This window comes from Schistocerca serialis, chromosome 8 (assembly GCF_023864345.2).
Source record: "Schistocerca serialis cubense isolate TAMUIC-IGC-003099 chromosome 8, iqSchSeri2.2, whole genome shotgun sequence".
Lineage (NCBI taxonomy): Eukaryota > Metazoa > Arthropoda > Insecta > Orthoptera > Acrididae > Schistocerca > Schistocerca serialis.
This window is the reverse complement of record NC_064645.1, coordinates 400,887,866-400,906,945: the sequence shown is the minus strand read 5'-3', so window position 1 is coordinate 400,906,945 and position 19,080 is coordinate 400,887,866. Positions and strand designations below refer to the sequence as shown.

The following is a 19,080-nucleotide window of genomic DNA, read 5'->3' as shown; positions in this document are numbered from 1 at the left end:
GCAGTGGACCGATACAAGATATCGTAGCGGAACTGCGAGAGGAAAATAGACCAGCGAATGAATTTCTGCGCTGTACGTGGAGGTACAGGCTTGTTCGGATGAAAAAGCGACGTCTAAGGTTTGTGGTCTGTGATGATGGTAAAGTGACGACCATACAAGAAATCATGGAACTTAGTAACACCAAACAGGAGAGCTAAAGCTTCTTTCTCTATCTGTGAGTAATTTCTTTGCGCAGATGAGAGCAATTTTGATGCAAAGGCAATAGGGCGATCATGCGAGCCAACTTTGTGCGCAAGCACAGCACCGATCCCGAAATCCGATGCATCTACCATCAACAAAAGGGGTTTCTGGGGATCGAATGGCGTAAGGCAAGTATTAGAAAGCAACGCCGATTTCAACTGGCGAAAGGCGCGTTCGCACTCCGTCGTCCAGAGAAACGGAACACCTGCAAGGCGTAAGCGATGAAGCGGAGCTGAAATGGAAAAGGCATTGCGCACATTCACTCACAACTTGTGATTCGAAATCGTTTAATGGTCTTGCGACCTCATCACGCAATGCGTGGGGAACATTGCGCGCTCTGAAAAATTGCGGTTGCGCGTTGAATTTCAGTTCCAAGTGTGCTTCATAGTTTTTAGCGCAACCTAAGCCTGGTGCAAAAATGTCTGCAAATTCTTCACACAGACGAGAAACACTGTCTGAAGGCACAGTCTGATTCACTGATAGGACCTGATTTACTATAGACATGTTAAACAACTGAAATAAATCTAAACCAAACAAGTTCACTGCAGAAGAAGAACGAAGAACGTAAAATGACACAAGTTTTGTTTGTCCCTTGTATGTTGCAAGAAGGCTGCACTGTCCTAACACAGGAATTTTCTGTCCTGAATATGTACTGAGCTGAACATTTGCGACACGCAACGGAGGTTTGCCCAGTTGTTTGTACGTGTCGTGATTGAGCAATGAAACTGCAGCTCCGGTATCGAGCTGGAATGGTATGACCTTGCCATTAAAGTCCAAATCTACAAAAAGTTTATTGTCCTGCTGACGACAAGAGCGACTGTTGTGTGCAATGGGAACAGACACTGGTACAGAATCACTTGCTAATTGACGTGATTTCCGGCGACGTCGGCGCACACTTTTTGTGGGACGAACACAGTCACTGTTAGAGAAAGTGGCACTGGGCGGAGTGGAATTAACTACATGAATGTCCATGGGCGAAGGTCCACGAGCCTGAGTGTCCTTGGTTCGATTCCGGCACGAAGCAAAAGGCCTGGAATGGTTGTGATTGTCTGATCAGAGCTTTTTCTGGCAAACACTTTGAACATTCTTATTACAGAAAAAGCAAATAGCTCGGCGTTACGGGCAATGTTCACGCGAATGTCTAGTAGCACACCGCGGGCATGATTTCACTGCATTTGTGAGCTGGCACGGCACACCTGGTTGAGAGCGCTGCTGCAGCTGCATCGAAGTGCGCGAGGGCAGGTTACCGGGCCGCGCAGCGCGTCCAGCGGGCCGGTTAATGTTACACATGGCCGGTGAAGTTTCAACAGATTCCTGAGCACTGTCAAGTGTGTCTTGCCTATCCAATATGTCTATCACTTGTTGAAGGGAGGGATTAACTAGTTTCAAAATTTGCTCCCGTATGCGAACATCAGAAACGGTCTGTGCAATTGCATCACGTACCATTGTATCTGAATAAGAAAGGCCACAGTCACATCCAAAGGCACAGTCCCTAGTAAGTCCTTGCAATGTTGCTACCCACTCCCTATTAGTTTGACCGGCTGTACGTTTTGTACGAATGAAAGTATACCTTTTTGCAACTACATTAACTGTTTCTTTGAAATAGACGTCCAATGCCGACAAAATTTCCTCGTAGGACAGAGTTGCTACGTCGCGTCGGGGAAACAATTTCACTATCACACGGTAGGTGGACACACCGACACAATAAGGCAAAAACGGCTGCCGCTCATTACCTTGAATTCTGTAGGCGGCTAGTTGAAAACCAAACTGTCGGGACCATTCTGGCCACGATTTTTGCGCTGGATCGTAGTGCCTAAAAGGCGGTGCAACGGCGAGTTGTGGCTGCGGTAGCGGTGAAGCGGCGGCTGCCGCATCGGTTTGCAGCGCACGTTGACCATGGACGAGCTGTCCAAGGGCATCCAATAACGCCTGCGTCTGCTGATTCTGCAAGCGATAAAATTCGTACAGTACATCTGGCGAAGCCATGACACAAGTAAATGTAAGCAATCAGAAAGAACACTTCTCTCGTCGCCAATCTGTTGTGGCGTAACAAGCTTGCTACGCCACACTGGGAAGGGAGCCGTAAGGCACGCGTACACACACGCCGACTGGCGTCAAGTCTGGAACAGGATACGTTATGACTGCTATCAATAAAATACGTAGCTTTGGAATATACTTAACTTTTTTCTTTGTTGGTTTACAACGTTCTTCTGGAGACATTTATACGATAACTCTCAACTAGATAAGGCTAATGGCGCCTTGCTAGGTCGTAGCCATGGACTTAGCAGAAGGCTATTCTAACTGTCTCTCGGCAAATGAGAGGAAGGCTTCGTCCGTATTGTCACTAGCAATGTCGTCCGTACAACTGGGGCGAGTACTATTCCGTATCTCCAGACCTGCCTTGTGGTGGCGCTCGGTCTGCGATCACACAGTGGCGACACGCAGGTCCGACATGTACTAAATGGACCGCGGCCGATTTAAGCTACCACCTAGCAAGTGTGGCGGTGACACCACAGTTAGCACACTGGACTCGCATTCGGGAGGACGACGGTTCAATCCCGCGTCCGACCATCCTGATTTAGGTTTTCCGTGATTTCGCTAAATCGCTCCACGGAAATGCTGGGATGGTTCCTTCGAAGGGGCACGGCCGACTTCCTTCCCCGTTCTTCCCTAATCCGATGAGACCGATGGTCTCTTCCCACAAACAACCGAACATCTTATTTGCTTCGTCCATCGCGTCTTATTTTGCTTCCAAGGTAGCATAATGATTTAGTTTCATCTGTCCCCAGTTTCGATATAAAGTTTATCGCTAATATCAGATTTGCTACTCCTCATTACTTTCGTCTTTCTTTGATATACCTTCCATCAACATTCTGTACTTATTAGGTAGCGCATTCCATTCTACAGGTCCTGTTGTTCCTCTTCAATTTCACTTAGATAGAGATGCCGTCAGTGGACCTTATAGTTCACATCATTTCACCCTTAAGTTTTTTTCTCACTCCTGAACATTTCGTTTATTTCTGTCAGTGATTTTTCGATGTGTAGGTTGAACGATAACGACAGAAGAATTATTCCTGTGTGTTCAATTCGAGGACTTCGTTCTTGGCCTTTCGTTGGTATTGTTTCTTCTTAATTTTTGTAGAAGCTGCGTATTACGCAGCTATCCCTACAGCTGACACCTATTTCTATGGGAATTTAAGGCATTTCCGGAATTTTATGTGGCCGAATGCTTTTTCTAGATCTACTAATCACCTGAACTTTTCTTGATTTTTCGTAACTGTTGCTTCCATTATCGAGTACAACGTGAGAATTGTCTCTCTGGTGCCTTTACCCTTCCTAATGCAAAAAAAAAAAATGGTTCAAATGGCTCTGAGCACTATGGAACTTAACTTCTGAGGTCATCAGTCCCCTAGAACTTAGAACTACTTAAATCTAACTAACCTAAGGACATCACACACATCCATGCCCGAGGCAGGATTCGAACCTGCAACCGTAGCGGTCGCGCGGTTCCAAACTGTAGCGCCTAGAACCGCTCGGCCACCCTGGCCAGCCTTCCTAATACAAAACTTATCATCATCTAATAGATGATATATTTTCTTGTCCGTTTTTCTGTACACTTTTTTGTCGTTGATGCATGTGTTATTATAGTGACCGTACGACAGCATTCGCACTTACCTGCGGTTTGCTGTCGTCACGATTGTGTTCATAGTATTTTTGCGAAAGTGATATGGGTTATCTCCAGTCTCATAGATTCTACAAACTAACTTGTGTGGTGGTTTCCTCTAATGATTGTAGAAAGTCCAAAGGAATGTTTTGTAAGTCCTCCCCCTTATTCTGATATCAGTCCTTCGAAGGCTCTGTTAAACATGTGACTCTAATAATGAATTCTCTAGTCTCCCACATCGACATACGCCGGACACACATTGTCTGGAAGCGATGAAACTCGCTCGTGCCACAGGTATTGTCCATTGTGTGCAAGGCTGTCATTTGGACGGATAGTGCACAGTGCAGGGCATATCCCCATCCCAGTTCAAATGGTTCAAATGACTCTAAGCACTATGGGACATCTGAGGTCGTCAGTCGCCTAGACTTAGAACTGCTTAAATCTAACTAAACTAAGGACGTCACAGACATCCACGCCCGAGGCAGGATTCGAATCTGCGACCGTAGCAGCAGCGCCGTTCTGGACTGATGCGCCTAGAACCGCTCGGCCACAGCGGCCGGCCCCATCCTAGGCCCGCGGCACTTCGTAGTATACTGTTCGTCCTGTACATTAGTGCTCTGTCTGCTACATGGAGAGTATCGCTAATTAACTCGATCGAGAGGATAATTATCGAATTCAACCGAAAATTGTAAACCAAAACGCAAGAAAGAAAACGTTTTGACATCATTTGACAAGAGAAAAAACGTACAAGCACCTCTTGCACAATACAGTCAAATCAAACTCCATCGGATATTTTGATTCACGTGATTAACATTAGCTTAAAATCACACCGGTCACAAAAGCAGTCATCGCTTCCTGTAGACATGACGCTAATAAGGCATACCACTTAATCTGGCCTTAACAGGAGTCGTAATTCGGTGTGGAAGAGAGTCCGAGAGTACGCAAGATTCTTCAGGGATGCCATATCCAGCTAAAGCCACACATTGGCAGTTATAAACCCTAGAGATACTAAATTACAGGGCTGCTTACACAAATACTCCTAGAAATTTTCTGTCGAATTACGATCTGAGATTTAGTGAACCAGTCGAGGAGAGACAGGGCGCCTGTGTGTTCTTCAAACCAGGAACTTGCGTGCAGACGTGGGAAAATGACTGTTCTCTTCATGAAAGACGGGAGCGGCAACAACAAACTCATCATGAATAAGTACGAGGGTGACTCAAATGAAAACCTTAAGTTTGTAATAACAAATCGAAATTACAAGCCGCTATCCTGTAAGTTGGTAAGTGTGCTACAAACAGCGTGCAGAATGGCCTGTAGGTGACAGCATAGTGCAGATGTACACATACCGTCGCAGTGTCAGTATAAAGATGGCCGCCCCACTTGCGACTTGCACCAGGGAAGAACAGCGTTCTGTTATTCGGTTTTTGCGCAGTGAAGGTGTGAAACTTATTGAAATTCATCGGCGAATGAAGGTTCTGTACGGTGATGCATGTTTGTCACTGCAGAAAGTATACGAATGGAGTAGGAAGTTGGCAAATGGTGTGACTTTAGTGAAAGATGTTCCTCGTTCAGGTCAGGCACAACGAGTTGTGACTCCACAGAACATTGCCGCAGTTGAAGCCATAGTGAAGGAAAACCGCCGAGTGACACTGAATGAGATTGCAGCATCTTTACAGATTAGTCATGGGTCATCACACCACATAGTGCATGATGTGCTCCAGTTTCACAAAGTGTCTGCAAGATGGGTGCCACGACAGCTGACTCCTGAAATGAGAGAACGACGTGTTGATGCTTGTGAACAACTTCTTTGGGGCTTTGAACGCGAAGGTGATGGCTTCCTTGCAAGAATCGTTAGTGGGGACGAAGCCTGGGTTCACTTCTACCAACCGTAAGCGAAGAGAGCGAGCAGGGAATGGCGCGATTTCTCATCACCAAAACCAAAAAAGTTTCGAACAGAACCATCAGCAGGGAAGGTTATGCTGACTCCCTTTTGGGACGAAAAAGGCGTCATTTTGGAGCATTACGTTCCTAGAGGGACCATTGTCACCAGTGCATCAAACACAGATCTCCTAATAAATCATCTGCGGTCTGCAATGAAATCAAAGGGACGTGGATTGCTGTCAGCAGGAGTCCTTTTGCAACACGACAGTGCAAGGCCCCACGCTGCCCGTGCAACAGTTGCAACAATCACAGACCTGCATTTTGAGTGTCTTCCTCATCCACCATACTCACCAGACCTTACCCCAAGTGATTTCCATATGTTTGGACCACCCAAAGACGCAATGGGAGGAAAGAAGTTCCGTTATGATGAAGAGATACGCCACGCGGTGCATGACTGGTTGCGCGGACTACCAAAAGAATTTTTTTCTACAGGAATTTATGCACTTTGAAAACGCTGGAGGACTGGCATTGAGCGTGGGGGAGATTATGTTGAAAACTGATACAGCTTTGTACCACTTCTGCACAATAAATAATATTTAAAAAATATTTAAGGTTTTCATTTGACTCACCCTCGTAGAAGGAAGGGGAAGTTTTAGTCACCGGAAATGTTGATATGAACATCCTGATGAATGTTCACAGTAGCCTGAACAAGTGGGTCCAATTCGTGGTGCAAGAAGCATCTCCAAAAGGCCACAGAAGCACCTCGGCCAGAGCTGCATCCTCTCCATCGGCAGATTAAACACGTCACTGTGGAGCCCGTGCACTTGACAGTCTGCGTCATTCGAAAGAGGCGAAACAGCGACTCTTCGGACCACACAGAGCGCATCCAGTCGGGCCACCATCCAGTTCCCATATTTTTTGGTCCATTGACGAATTACACCTTCATGCGCCGGTGTGGGCAATTCCCATTTTAGATGTATCCAACACCAGACGTCCTTGCATCCATTACCCTACACAGTGTTCGATCTACTGTCGTGAAAGTTATTTCCTGATGTCTTAAGTCATGTCCTATCATCCTTTACCTTCTTTTTGTCACTGTTTTCCTTGTTCCTTTCTTCCCAGTTCTACAAAGAACCTACAGATTCCTTAACTTACCAGTCCTTATAATTGTCAACACTCTTCGATAGCACCACTTCTCAGACGCTCCGATTGTCTTCTGCCGGTTTTCCGACTGCCCACGATTCAGTACCACACAACGCTGTGCTCCATAGTGCAGAGTGTTTATAAATTAGTTCTACAATTTTTACCCTCCACGCTGCCATCCAATACTAAGTTGGTGATCCCTTGATGCCTCAGAATATGTCCGACCAACCGATCCCTCTTCTAGTCAAGTTGTTCCTCTTCTGTCCAATTCTATTCAATACCTCCTCATTAGTTACGTGATCTACCTACCTAATCATTAGCATTTTTCTGTAGCACAACATTTCGAAGGTTCTATTCTCTTCATGTCTAAACTATTTATCGTCCACTAGGCATATTCAGTTCTAAACTGGTACGTTTCGGTGATTTACCCGCACTAGTAACGTAAGATCGTCGAATTTGTTCAATTGATGCGCCAGAGGCCCGAATTGTTCCCGAACACCAGCAGCGAGAAACCATAAAGAATACTGCGCATGCGCTGTATCGTTATACGACTCCATGATGACTGTTGGAGTAACTTATGCCACCCAGTAGGAAGGTCGCGAACTAACAGTTTAGTACTGCATTCAACACTGTATCAAACATTTCTGCAAGTTATTTACCTTTTTACAATTAAAGGTTATTTTCATGGAACTAATTTATAAACACCCTGTACAAATCTGGCTCAAAGGCTTATGTTTGGTACCAGTGGACATCCGTTTGCCAAGAATGCCCTCTTTGACGGTGATAGTCAGCTACTTACGATCCCCCTGCATCGTCCGTCACGGGTCATTTTGCTAACAAGGCAGTAGAATTCCTTAATTTCATCTACTTCGTGATTGCAATTTTGGTGTAAGTGTGTCACTATTCTCATATCTGCCGCTTCTCGTTACTTTCGTCTCTCTTAAATCCATAGTCTGTAGAGACTACACTTCATTCGCAACCAGTCTCTGTCGTTTATGATCAACTTACGACCACAGCCTTTAGTCCATCTTATGTGTGTTAGAGTGGTACACCATTTCTGGAACATAGGTTGACAGTCCACATTGATGCATCAAGTGCACTACTGGCCATTAAAATTGTAACACCACGAAGATGACGTGCTACAGACACGAAATTTAACCGACAGGAAGAAGATGATGTGATATGCAAATAATTAGCTTTTCAGAGCATTCACACAAGGTTGGCGCCGGTGTCGACACCTACAACGTTCTGACATGAAGAAAGTTTCCAACCGATTTCTCATACACAAACAGCAGTTGACCGGCGTTTCCTAGTGAAATGTTGTTGTGATGCCTTGTGTAAGGAGGAGAAATGTGTACCATCAAGTTTCCGAGTTTGATAAAGACCGGATTGTAGCCTATCGCAGTTGCGGTTTATCGTATCGCGAAATTGCTGCTCGTGTTGGTCGAGAACTAATGTTGGTAGAATATGGAATCGGTGGGTTCAGGAGCTAATACGGAACGCCGTCCTGGATCCCAACAGCCTTGTATCACTAGCAGTCGAGATGACAGGCATCTTATCCGCATGGCTGTAACGGATCGTGTAACCACGTCTCGATTCCTGAGTCAACAGATGGGGACATTTTCAAGATAACAACCATCTGCAAGAACAGTTGGACGACGTTTGCAGCAGCATGGACTATCAGCTCGGAGACCATGGCTGCGGTTACCCTTGACGCTGCATCACAGACATAAGGGCCTGCGATGGTGTACCCAACGACGAACCTGGGTGCACGAATGGCAAAACGTCATTTTTTCGGATGAATCCAGATTCTGTTTACAGCATCATGATGATCGCATCCGTGTTTGGCGACATCACAGTGAACGCACATTCGAAGCGTGTGTTCGTCGTCGCCATACTGGCGTTTCACCCGGCGTGATGGTATGGGGTGCCATTGGTTACACGTCTCGGTCACCTCTTGTTCGCATTGACGGCACTTTGAACAGTGGACGTTACATTTCAGATGTGTTACGACCCGTGGCTCTAGCCTTCATTAGATCCCTGCGAAACCCTACATTTCAGCAGGATAATGCACGACCGCATGTTACAGGTCCTGTACGGGCCTTTCTGGATACAGAAAATGTTCGACTGCTGCCGTGGCCATCACATTCTCCAGATCTCTCACCAATTGTAAACGTCTGGTGAATGTTGGCCGAGCAACTGTCTCGTCAAAATACGCCAGTGACTATTCTTGATGAACTGTGGTATCGTGTTGAAGCTGCTTGGGCAGCTGTACCTGTAGATGCCTTCCAAGCTTTGTTTGACTCAATGCCCAGGCGTATTAAGGCCGTTATTACCGCCAGAGGTGGTTGCTCAGGTACTGAGTTCTCAGGGTCTATGCACCCAAATTGCGTGAAAATGTAATCACATGTCAGATCTAATGTAAAATATTTGTCCAATGAATACCCGTTTATCATCTGCATTTCTTCTTGCTGCAGCAATTTTAATGGGCAGTAATGTATTTACGTTCCACGTGCATCGTCCGTCATGGTTCATTTTGCTAACAAGGTAGTAGAATTCCTTAATTTCATCTACTTCGTAATTGCAATTTTGGTGTTAAGCGTGTCACTACTCTAATATCTGCTGCTTCTCGCTACTTTCGTCTTTCTTCAATCCATAGTCTGTAGTCATTAGACTTCATTCGCAAGTAGTCTTTGTCGTCTATGATCTACTTACGACAACAGCTTTTAGTCCATGTTACGTGTGTTGGAGTGGTACACCATTTCTGCAACACAGTTTGACGGTCCACATTGATACTCCAATTACATCCATGGCTCGCCAATGGTCACGTCCAACCGCGATAGCGCCTTTCTGCTATTCTGTCGCATTTACACGTCGACCTGTCTGACTGCGCTCGTCCCAGACAACCTAGTGCTACATATGTGTCACTTCATTGGCATGATAAGTCAATGGTCGAGGATCAGTTGACCGCCTGACACCAGTTCCCCAGCATCCGCAGCGCTCCAGGCCTCTCTTGACTGGTGACAGGAATTTAGTGCTGTCAGCTTACTGCGAATTGTGGCTAGCTCTGAGTCCCTGGTGTGTCGGAGACACAGATAACACAACGGTCTTTCTACTCGGCAGGAACCGACGTGGCGGCCGAGACGGCGGCGGCGCTGGCTGCCGCGTCCGGCGTCTTCCGCTCGGTGGACGCGACGTACGCCGACACCCTACTGCAGCACGCCAAGGAGCTGATCGCCTTCGCGGACAACTACCGAGCCATCTACACAGAGTCGGGCGCCATACCAGACTCCGACGGCACGGCTTACCTGTAAGGCACGGCACGGGCCGGTACTTCCTACTTCATCATTCAGATGTATGCAACGCTTCATTCTCGTGCGTGTTTACTGTTTTTCTGTACTGCTATCAACGTTCAATTTGCAAATAGCCTCTCGCTACCTGTACTTTAGCCCTGCCACCTTTAGAATTAGAAAAAGAGTTATTCAGTCAACATTGTCAAAAGCTTTCTCTAAGTCTACATATGCTAGAAACGTAGGTTTACCTTTCCTTAATCTTTCTTCTAAGATAAGTCGTAAGGTCAGTATTGCCTCACGTGTTCCGATATTTCTACAGAATCCAAACTGATCCTCCCCGAGGTCGGCTTCTACCAGTTTCTCCATTCGTCTGCAAAGAATTCATGTTAGTATTTTGCAGCTGTGACTTATTAAACTGATAGTTCGGTAATTTTCACATCTGTCAACACCTGCTTTCTTTGGGATTGGAATTATTATATTCTTCCTGAAGTCTTATGGTATTTCGGCTGTCTCATAGATCTAGCTCACCAGATGGTAGAGTTTAGTCATGATTGCCTCTCCCAAGGCCGTCAGTAGTTCTAATGGAATGTAGTCTACTCCCGGGGCCTTGTTTCGACTTAGGTCTTTCAGTGCTCTGTCAAACTCTTGACGCATATCGTATCTCCCATTTCATCTTCATCTACATCCTTTTCCATTTCCATAATATTGCCCTCAAGTACATCGCCCTTGTATAGACCCTCTATGTTCTCCTTCCACCTTTCTACTTTCCCTTCTCTGCTTAGAACTGGGCTTCCATCTGAACTCTTGATGTTCATGCAAGTGGTTCTCTTTTCTCCAAAGGTCTCTTTAATTTTCCTGTAGGCAGTCTCTATCTTACCCCTAGTGAGATAAGCCTCTACATCTGTACATTTGTCCTCTAGCCATCCCTGCTTAGCCATTTTGCACTTCCTGTCGATCTCATTTTTGAGACGTCTGTATTCCTTTTTGGCTCCTTCACTTACTGCATTTTTTGTATTTTCTCATTTCATCAATTAAATTCAGAGCAACCCATTCTTCTACTACTGTATTTCTTTCCCCCATTCTTGTCAATCGTTCCCTAATGCTCTCCCTGAAACTCTCTGCAACCTCTGGTTCTGTCAGTTCATCCAAGTCCCATCTTCATAAATTCCCACCTTTTTGCAGTTTCTTCAGTTTTAATCTACAGTTCATAACCAATAGATTGTGATCGGAGTCCACATCTGCCCCTGGAAATGTCTTAAAATTTAAAACCTGGTTCCCAAATCTCTGTCTTGCCATTATATAATCTATCTGATACCTTCTAGTATCTCCAGGATTCTTCCATGTATTCAACCTTCTTTTATGATTCTTGAATCAAGTGTTAGCTATGATTAAGTTATGCTCTGTGCAAAATTCTACCAGACGGCTCCCTCTCTCATTTCTTACCCCCAATTCATATTCAACTAATATGTTTTCTTCTCTCCCTTTTCCTACTCTCGAATTCCAGTCACCCATTACTATTAACTTTTCGTCTCCCAGTACTACCTGAATAATATCTTTTATTTCATCATACATTTCATCAATTTCTTCATCATCTGCATATAAACTTGTACTACTGTAGTAGGCGTGGGCTTCGTTTCTATATTGGCCTCAATAATGCGTTCACTATGCTGTTTGTTGTACCTTACCCGCACTCCTATTTTTTTATTCATTATTAAACCTACTCCTGCATTACCCCTATTTGATTTTGCATTTATAACCCTGTATTCACCTGACCTAAAGTCTTGTTCCTCCTGCCACCGAACTTCACTAATTCCCACTATATCTAACTTTAACCCATCCATTTCCCTTTTTAAATTTCCTAACCTACCTGCCCGATTAAGGGATCAGACATTCCACGCTCCGATCCGTAGAACGCCAGTTTTCTTTCTTCTAATAACGATGTCCTCTTGAGTATTCCCCGCCCGGAGATCCGAATGGGGGACTATTTTACCTGCGGAATGTTTTACCCAAGAGGACAATTTGTACAGAAACCAGATGGCAGTTATAAGAGTCGAGGGGCATAAAAGAGAAACATTGGTTGGGAAGGGAAGGAGACAGGGTTGTAACCTCTTCCCGATGTTATTCAATCTGTATATTGAGCAAGCAGTAAAGAAAACAAAAGAAAAATTCGTAGTAGGTATTAAAATCCATGGAGAAGAAACAAAAACTTTGAGGTTCTCCGATGACATTGTAATTCTGTCAGAGACAGCAAAGGACTTGGAAGAGCAGTTAAACGGAATGGACAGTATCTTGAAAGGAGGATATAAGATCAACATCAACAAAAGCAAAACGAGGATAATAGAACGTGTGGTGTCACCGCCAGACACCACACTTGCTAGGTGGTAGCCTTTAAATCTGTCGCGGTCCATTCGTATACGTCGGACCCGCGTGTCGCCACTATCAGTGATTGCAGGCCGAGCGCCGCCACACGGCAGGTCTAGAAAGACTTCCTAGCACTCGCCCCAGTTGTACAACCGACTTTGCTAGCGATGGTTCACTGACAAAATACGCTCTCATTTGCCGAGACGATGGTTAGCATAGCCTTCAGCTACGTCATTTGCTACGACCTAGCAAGGCGCCATTATTCAGTTACTATTGATATTGTAAATAATGTACAGACAAGAGCTACGTTCAACATTAATGGATTAAAGTTAAGTATTCCACCGAGTACCACGTTTTTTCTGAAGTCTAAATTTCTTGTCTTGTTCCAGACCTCACGCCCGCCTGCGTGAGCTTAAACGCGTGCCTTTCGGCTTCCTCCAAACTCCGTGGGTTGGCTCCTGCCAATCCACAACAGAACGTAGTCGAATTAAGTCGGGTGATGCTGAGGGAATTAGATTAGGAAATGGGACACTTAAAGTAGTAAATGTGTTTGCTATTTGGGGAGCAAAATAACTAATGATTGTCGAAGTAGAGAGAATATAAAATGTAGACTGGAAATGGCAAGGAAAGTGTTTCTGAAGAAGAGAAATTTGTTAACATCGAGTATAGATTTAAGTGTCAGGAAGTCGTTTCTGGAAGTATTTGTATGGAGCGTAGCCATGTATGGAAGTGAAAAATGGACGACTAATAGTTTGGACAAGAAGAGAATAGAAGCTTTCGAAATGTGGTGCTACAGTAGAATGCTGAAGGTTAGATGGGTAGATCACATAACCAATGATGAAGTATTGAATAGAATTGGGGAGGAGTTTCTGGCACAACTTGACAAAAAGAAGGGACGGGTTGGTAGGACATGTTCTGAGGCATCAAGGGATCACAAATTTAGCATTGGATGGCAGCGTGGAGGGTAAAAATCGTAGAGGGAGACCATGAACTGAATACACTAAGCAGATTCAGAAGGATGTAGGTTGCAGTAAGTACTGGGACATGAAGAAGCTTGCACAAAATAGGGTAGCATGGAGAGCTGCATCAAACCAGTCTCAGGACTGAAGACCACAACAAAATATCAAAGTTCATCCTCCGGAAACAGAACTTTTATTTCACTGTATTATGTCCATCCTGGACTTTCTCTCCTTCGTTTTAGTTATCTCATTTCTTTAATCCCCTGTATCCCATTTCATTGGCTGCCTTTATACTGTGCAAGTGTGGTCAGAGTGCTGTTGTTCATATAGTAGCCTGCGCTTTTCATTTTGTGCCATCGCTTTGTAGTAACGCCCTCGGCACCATCTAAGGGACACCAGAGCCAATTTTTTTTCTTACTTGGCATTTAGAAATGTATAGGGATTGTGCTTGCTGTGCGTTAACGCAAGATGAGTTAGCGCCTGACCGGGAACAAGGAGAACCCGCGTTGGCCACGATCTGCTGGCTGCAGCTCAAAACTTGAGCACTGTTTGGGCATAAGTGGCGAAGGCTGCGATACCTCTGCTGGCGTTCTAATCCCCAGGCAATTTCGATGTCACTGCGTCTTCACATAATATGTAACCGGCTGGTCATCACCTGAGCCTGACTGGCAGACAATTATTGGTTGGCAACATGTACGAGGTGCTGTCCGGTCTTCATAACACATTTCAGTCAGCAAGTGACGTCTCGCTTGTTACGTCAGCTACCAATTTTCTTGCTATATCTGGGCAATCACAGACATTGGTTCAAATGGTTCAAATGGCTCTAAGCACTGCGGGACTTAACATCTAAGGTCATCAGTCTCCTAGACTTAGAACCACTTAAATCTAACTAACCTAAGGACATCACACACATCTTTGCCCCGGGACGATTCGAACCTGCGACCGTAGCAGCAGCGCGGTTCTGGGCTGAAGCGCCTTGAACCGCTCGACCACAGCGGCCGGCCAGCCATTGGTAGATCCAAAACTAGGCTGGTAATAGAGTACCTCTGCGGAATAGCAGGCAGATATGGAAAGAACGCCAGCGCGCGCTCAGTCCACTTGCCGGGAGGTGTTGTCCGATATGTGAGGCTATACCAGTGGATACTGAGCGTACTGGATGCTGCTGGCTCCAAATACGTTTGCCGCCTGGATTCTGAGCCCAGTTGCTTTAGACGGTTGGCTAAACTGTTGAAGACAGCAAGTCTCTCCCGAGGGGTAGACACACGTCTTTTTGCACACTCGTACCGAGAAAAGATCGCGGTCCATTGTTTTCGAGTCGAGTGGAACATCTAAATAAGAGTGTCAGGCGATTCTGCATAGATTTCAAATGCGAATTTCTCGAACTCCACTACCGATTCGAAAATTATAGGGTTCCCCTTAATAAGTCATACGTGCACTATGCGCAGAAATCGACTACTCGAGTAGCAGAATGTTTGTGGCTGGCGTACGGGGACTTTCTTTGTAGATTAGAAGGACACCTCCTTTGGGACAGTAATAAGTTTTCTGCCGAAAGCAAAGAGAGATCAGTCACATTACTCAGAGGAGAACTATTGTTCTGCAGAAATTGGTAAAATGATATTAGTCAACTGCAGAAGTGTTCAGAGTTACTGTATTTTCTTAAAGGTAATCATGTCAGCATAGCTTGCGCAGTTATATAATGCCCATAGCGTAAGCAAATGAAAACTCGCTCAAACCAGAAGTTAATGAAAAGAAAATACTAATTCAGATTGGGATATACACAGGTGCTTTCGTAGGAGCGTGCAAAAATTTCACAGAATATAGAGGATGCTCCACTGAACAATTTAAGGTAGGGAACGAAGGTTCGGAGACGCCAGCTTATGGAGACAATAGGAGTAAAATTAGATTACTGTGTACTCTTTTATTTACATTAGCAAATACCATCGTTGACACAATGAACGTACCATTTGTACTGTATCTTACAAAATATGCTGAAACTGACGTCTGTCAACCTCAATGCAAGCATGACATCGACGAGCAAGATTCTGACGCACCCTGACAAGTATCCCTCGTGTGCTTCGAACCACATCACAGGCAGCCATAATTGTGTGTCTCATACACACGTCCTTTTTGATACACCCATAGGAACTAATCAAAGGGATTCAACTCAAGCGGCGTCGCAGGCTTTGGAATACTACCCCCCCCCCCCCCCCCTTCCAACCCAACGACGAGGAAATATTGTACCCGTATTGCTTCATCGTATTGTGCTGTACGTCTCTGAACAGCACTGAATAATGAATGGGTTTGTCGTTCATTCATAGCACGTTCTGTCATGGGTCAATGTAAATATGGTGCAACAGAGCCACCTTATGGACAAGTCTCAGGCGCTACAGTCATGGACTGTGCAGCTGGTCCCGGCGGAGGTTCGAGTCCTACCACGGGGCGCCCGGGTTCCCGGGTTCGATTCCCGGCGCGGTCAGGGATGTGATGACTGGGTGTTGTGTGATGTCCTTAGGTTAGTTAGGTTTAAGTAGTTCTAAGTTCAAGGGGACTGATGACCATAGATGTTAAGTCCCATAGTGCTCAGAGCCCCTACCACGAGCATGGGTGTGTGTATTTGTCCTTAGGATAATTTAGGTTAAGTAGTGTGTAAGCTTAGGGACTGATGAACTTAGCAGTTACGTCCCATAAGATTTCACACACATTTGAACATTTTTATGGACAAGGATAGTAAACAAAAAAAAATGGTTCAAATGGCTCTGAGCACTATGGGACTTAACATCTGAGGTCATCAATCCCCTAGAACTTAGAACTACTTACACCTAACTAACCTAAGGTCAACACACACATCCATGCCCGTGGCATGATTCGAACCTGCGAACGTTCCAGACTGAAGCGCCTAGAACCGTTTGGCCACACCTGCCGTCTAGTAAACAAAACCTGCATCATGACTTTGTAGTGATCAGGCTCGTCCTCCTTGTTTCCTTGCAGGAAATAAAGAATTTACATGTAAATAAACAGCACAGTACATGTAAACCTTTATGCGAGTTTGTTGTAAATAAGCTAGGAAAACAGTAGTGTTAGACAGAGCGGTAGACAAGTTGACTTCCGCGTCTTCCTAAGCTGGCTTCTCCCACCCGAAATTCCTATCCTCAAACAGTTCAGTGGAGCATTCTCTATGTCCTGTTACAGTGTTGCTCTCTCTTACAGAAACACCCTACATATGATAGGCTATACGGTAATGACGGCCGTACATTTAGTTCCATAAAGAACTCGTCGTATCAGTATAGTGCTCAAGAGAATATTGGTATATATTCTGGAGACGTTGCCTGATCATACCGCCATAATAGGGCGAGACTTTAGTTTGTAAGGTAGGATTAAGGTGGCGAGAAGTTCGGGCTGTAGACAGCAGACATGGCTCTATTTAACAATTATTTTATTAAACATCAAAATACTTCTGGTAACAAACAGAAATACAATTTCAAGAAACTGAAATGTTTCTATAGCCCGTAATGATTCCTAAATAGGTCGCCCTCCTCCACAATCAGTATAACAAAATGTCTTCCAAAAAATTTAAATTCAGCCTTTGCAGTAACATGACGCAACCGTGCAGCAATATTAACATTTCGCAACGCTTTGGCCTGGCTATTATAGATAATAATATATCAGAGAACTTGAGGAGTACAACCTAAGATGAAAGAACAGTCTTGGTGGATGCAATGGTTGGAGTCCAGGAGACGTACTGCAGGTGAAGATGTTATACATGTTTGACCAAGTGATATTTTCGTTTTCTTTTCTTTATTTTCGTTTTGTTTTCCCGACGTGGCGCAGTTTGTCAGCTAGTGTTATCCCGCTCTTCAGTTTACATTATTTTTAAAAGTTACAGTTTTTATTTAGCGTATGGCATTTAAGTACATTTCAGTATTGGGTCACGTCATTCCACATTATATAAAATTACATATATTCACAGACAAACAACTAGTTCTTGTATATATTCGATGGATTTTTGGGATGCCACGAGGAATTATTCAAGGTCCCCACTGAACGCTCTAGCACGTATCTGATGTGTTGGATGGTCTGCTTAGGCGCGCCTATGTCACATGCTGGCGAAGACAGCAGTCCCCATTTGAAGAGTGAGTCAGCACATCTTTCACATCTTAGTCGGTTCAGAGTTGACCAGATCTTGCGTGGCTGATCAAACCCAGGAACTGCATCGGTAATACAAGGCATTAGGTGGCAAGTTGTAGGGGCATTCTGGAGCCATTCTCTTCTCCAAGAGTTGATGTCAGGTCCAGTGACGCTGTCGAGAGCGAGAGGAGGATATCTTGAAAGAAGCCTCTTAGTACTCAGATCAGGTATATCGATGTGTACCGGTAGTTCAGTGTTTGCTTCGATCTTGTTGTATTCCCTGACCAGGGCTGCTTCTCGTCGTATTTTTGGGGGTGGTATATGTCTCAGGAGAGGTAGCCATATGTTAGGGGTAGACCTAACGATTCCTGAAATAATGCGCATTGTGTTGTTAAGTTCGACATCTATTCTGTTCACATGACTACTGTTCAGCCATACTGGTGCATAGTACTCCGCCGCAGAGTATGCCAGGCTCAGCGCAGACGTCCTCAGAGTTATTGCGTTGATCCCCAGTTTACAGTTATACGAGGGAACTTCAGAACGTAACACATTATTATGGCACGGCAAGTAACATTTACTGAACGCTGCACTGCACTTAAAGTGACACAATTACGTGACACTATTTTTCAACTTAATCGCCAGCTCTCTGCAAGCAACGGTCGGAACGCTCTACCAATCTTGCTTCGACTTCAGAAATACGCTACTCGGTTACGGAGCCATTAGACAACCGCTGAGTGAACGTCCTCATCGCTGTAAGAGCTGCGGCTGCTACGAATGAGTTTCACGATTGCCTGGACACTGTCGTCTGTGGTCGCTTCGATGGCCTTCCTTCCGATCAATATCACCCACTTCTGCGCAGCCTTAGTCAAATCGATGACACATTCTCATTACAAATGAACACAACATTGCATTTGGTCCAAACACCGCCATAATATCACATTGAATCTGTTTGAAATTTAGACAGTTTGCTCACAAGAACAGTACTATCGAGGGCCTCAACTTTGTTTCCAGTTGCCACGCCATTTCACTCACAGTCTGTGTGGTCCCTGTTATCCGTACCTCTGCAGAACCATGTCTCTTCTCATTTTTCTGACTATGTGCCTCTTTTGCAACCAAGTAGTCTTTGCGTGCGACGATATGTGTAATTTACTTTTGAAGTCCCCACGCACTTACAGTATTAAAAAAGAGAGCTGCGCGAAAAATTGAAACACGTGAAATTTATTGTGAATACGATGATACACGTGGGTGGATGACTGTGCCCTGGAAAATGAATAAATAACTAGTCGTGCTAATTGTACTTGTGTGTGAATGAGTGGGTGTGGGAAGCATCGGATTGGCATGAGTTTCGAAAGAAGGTTGGAAAGGAATTTGTACGTGGGTGTACGGGGTATGAACTGTTGGGTGAAAATCAGTG

General features: G+C 44.9%; 1 protein-coding gene across 1 annotated transcript in view; it reads left to right on the top strand.

Moving 5' to 3' along the window:
* LOC126416234 (endoglucanase A-like) overlaps window positions 1-19,080 on the top strand; it is a 129,239-nt gene that overhangs the window by 30,097 nt on the left and 80,062 nt on the right. The window contains exon 4 of the mRNA XM_050083845.1: window positions 10,052-10,238. Within this exon, the coding sequence (XP_049939802.1) occupies window positions 10,052-10,238 (187 nt within the window). The remainder of the gene's footprint in view (window positions 1-10,051; window positions 10,239-19,080) is intronic.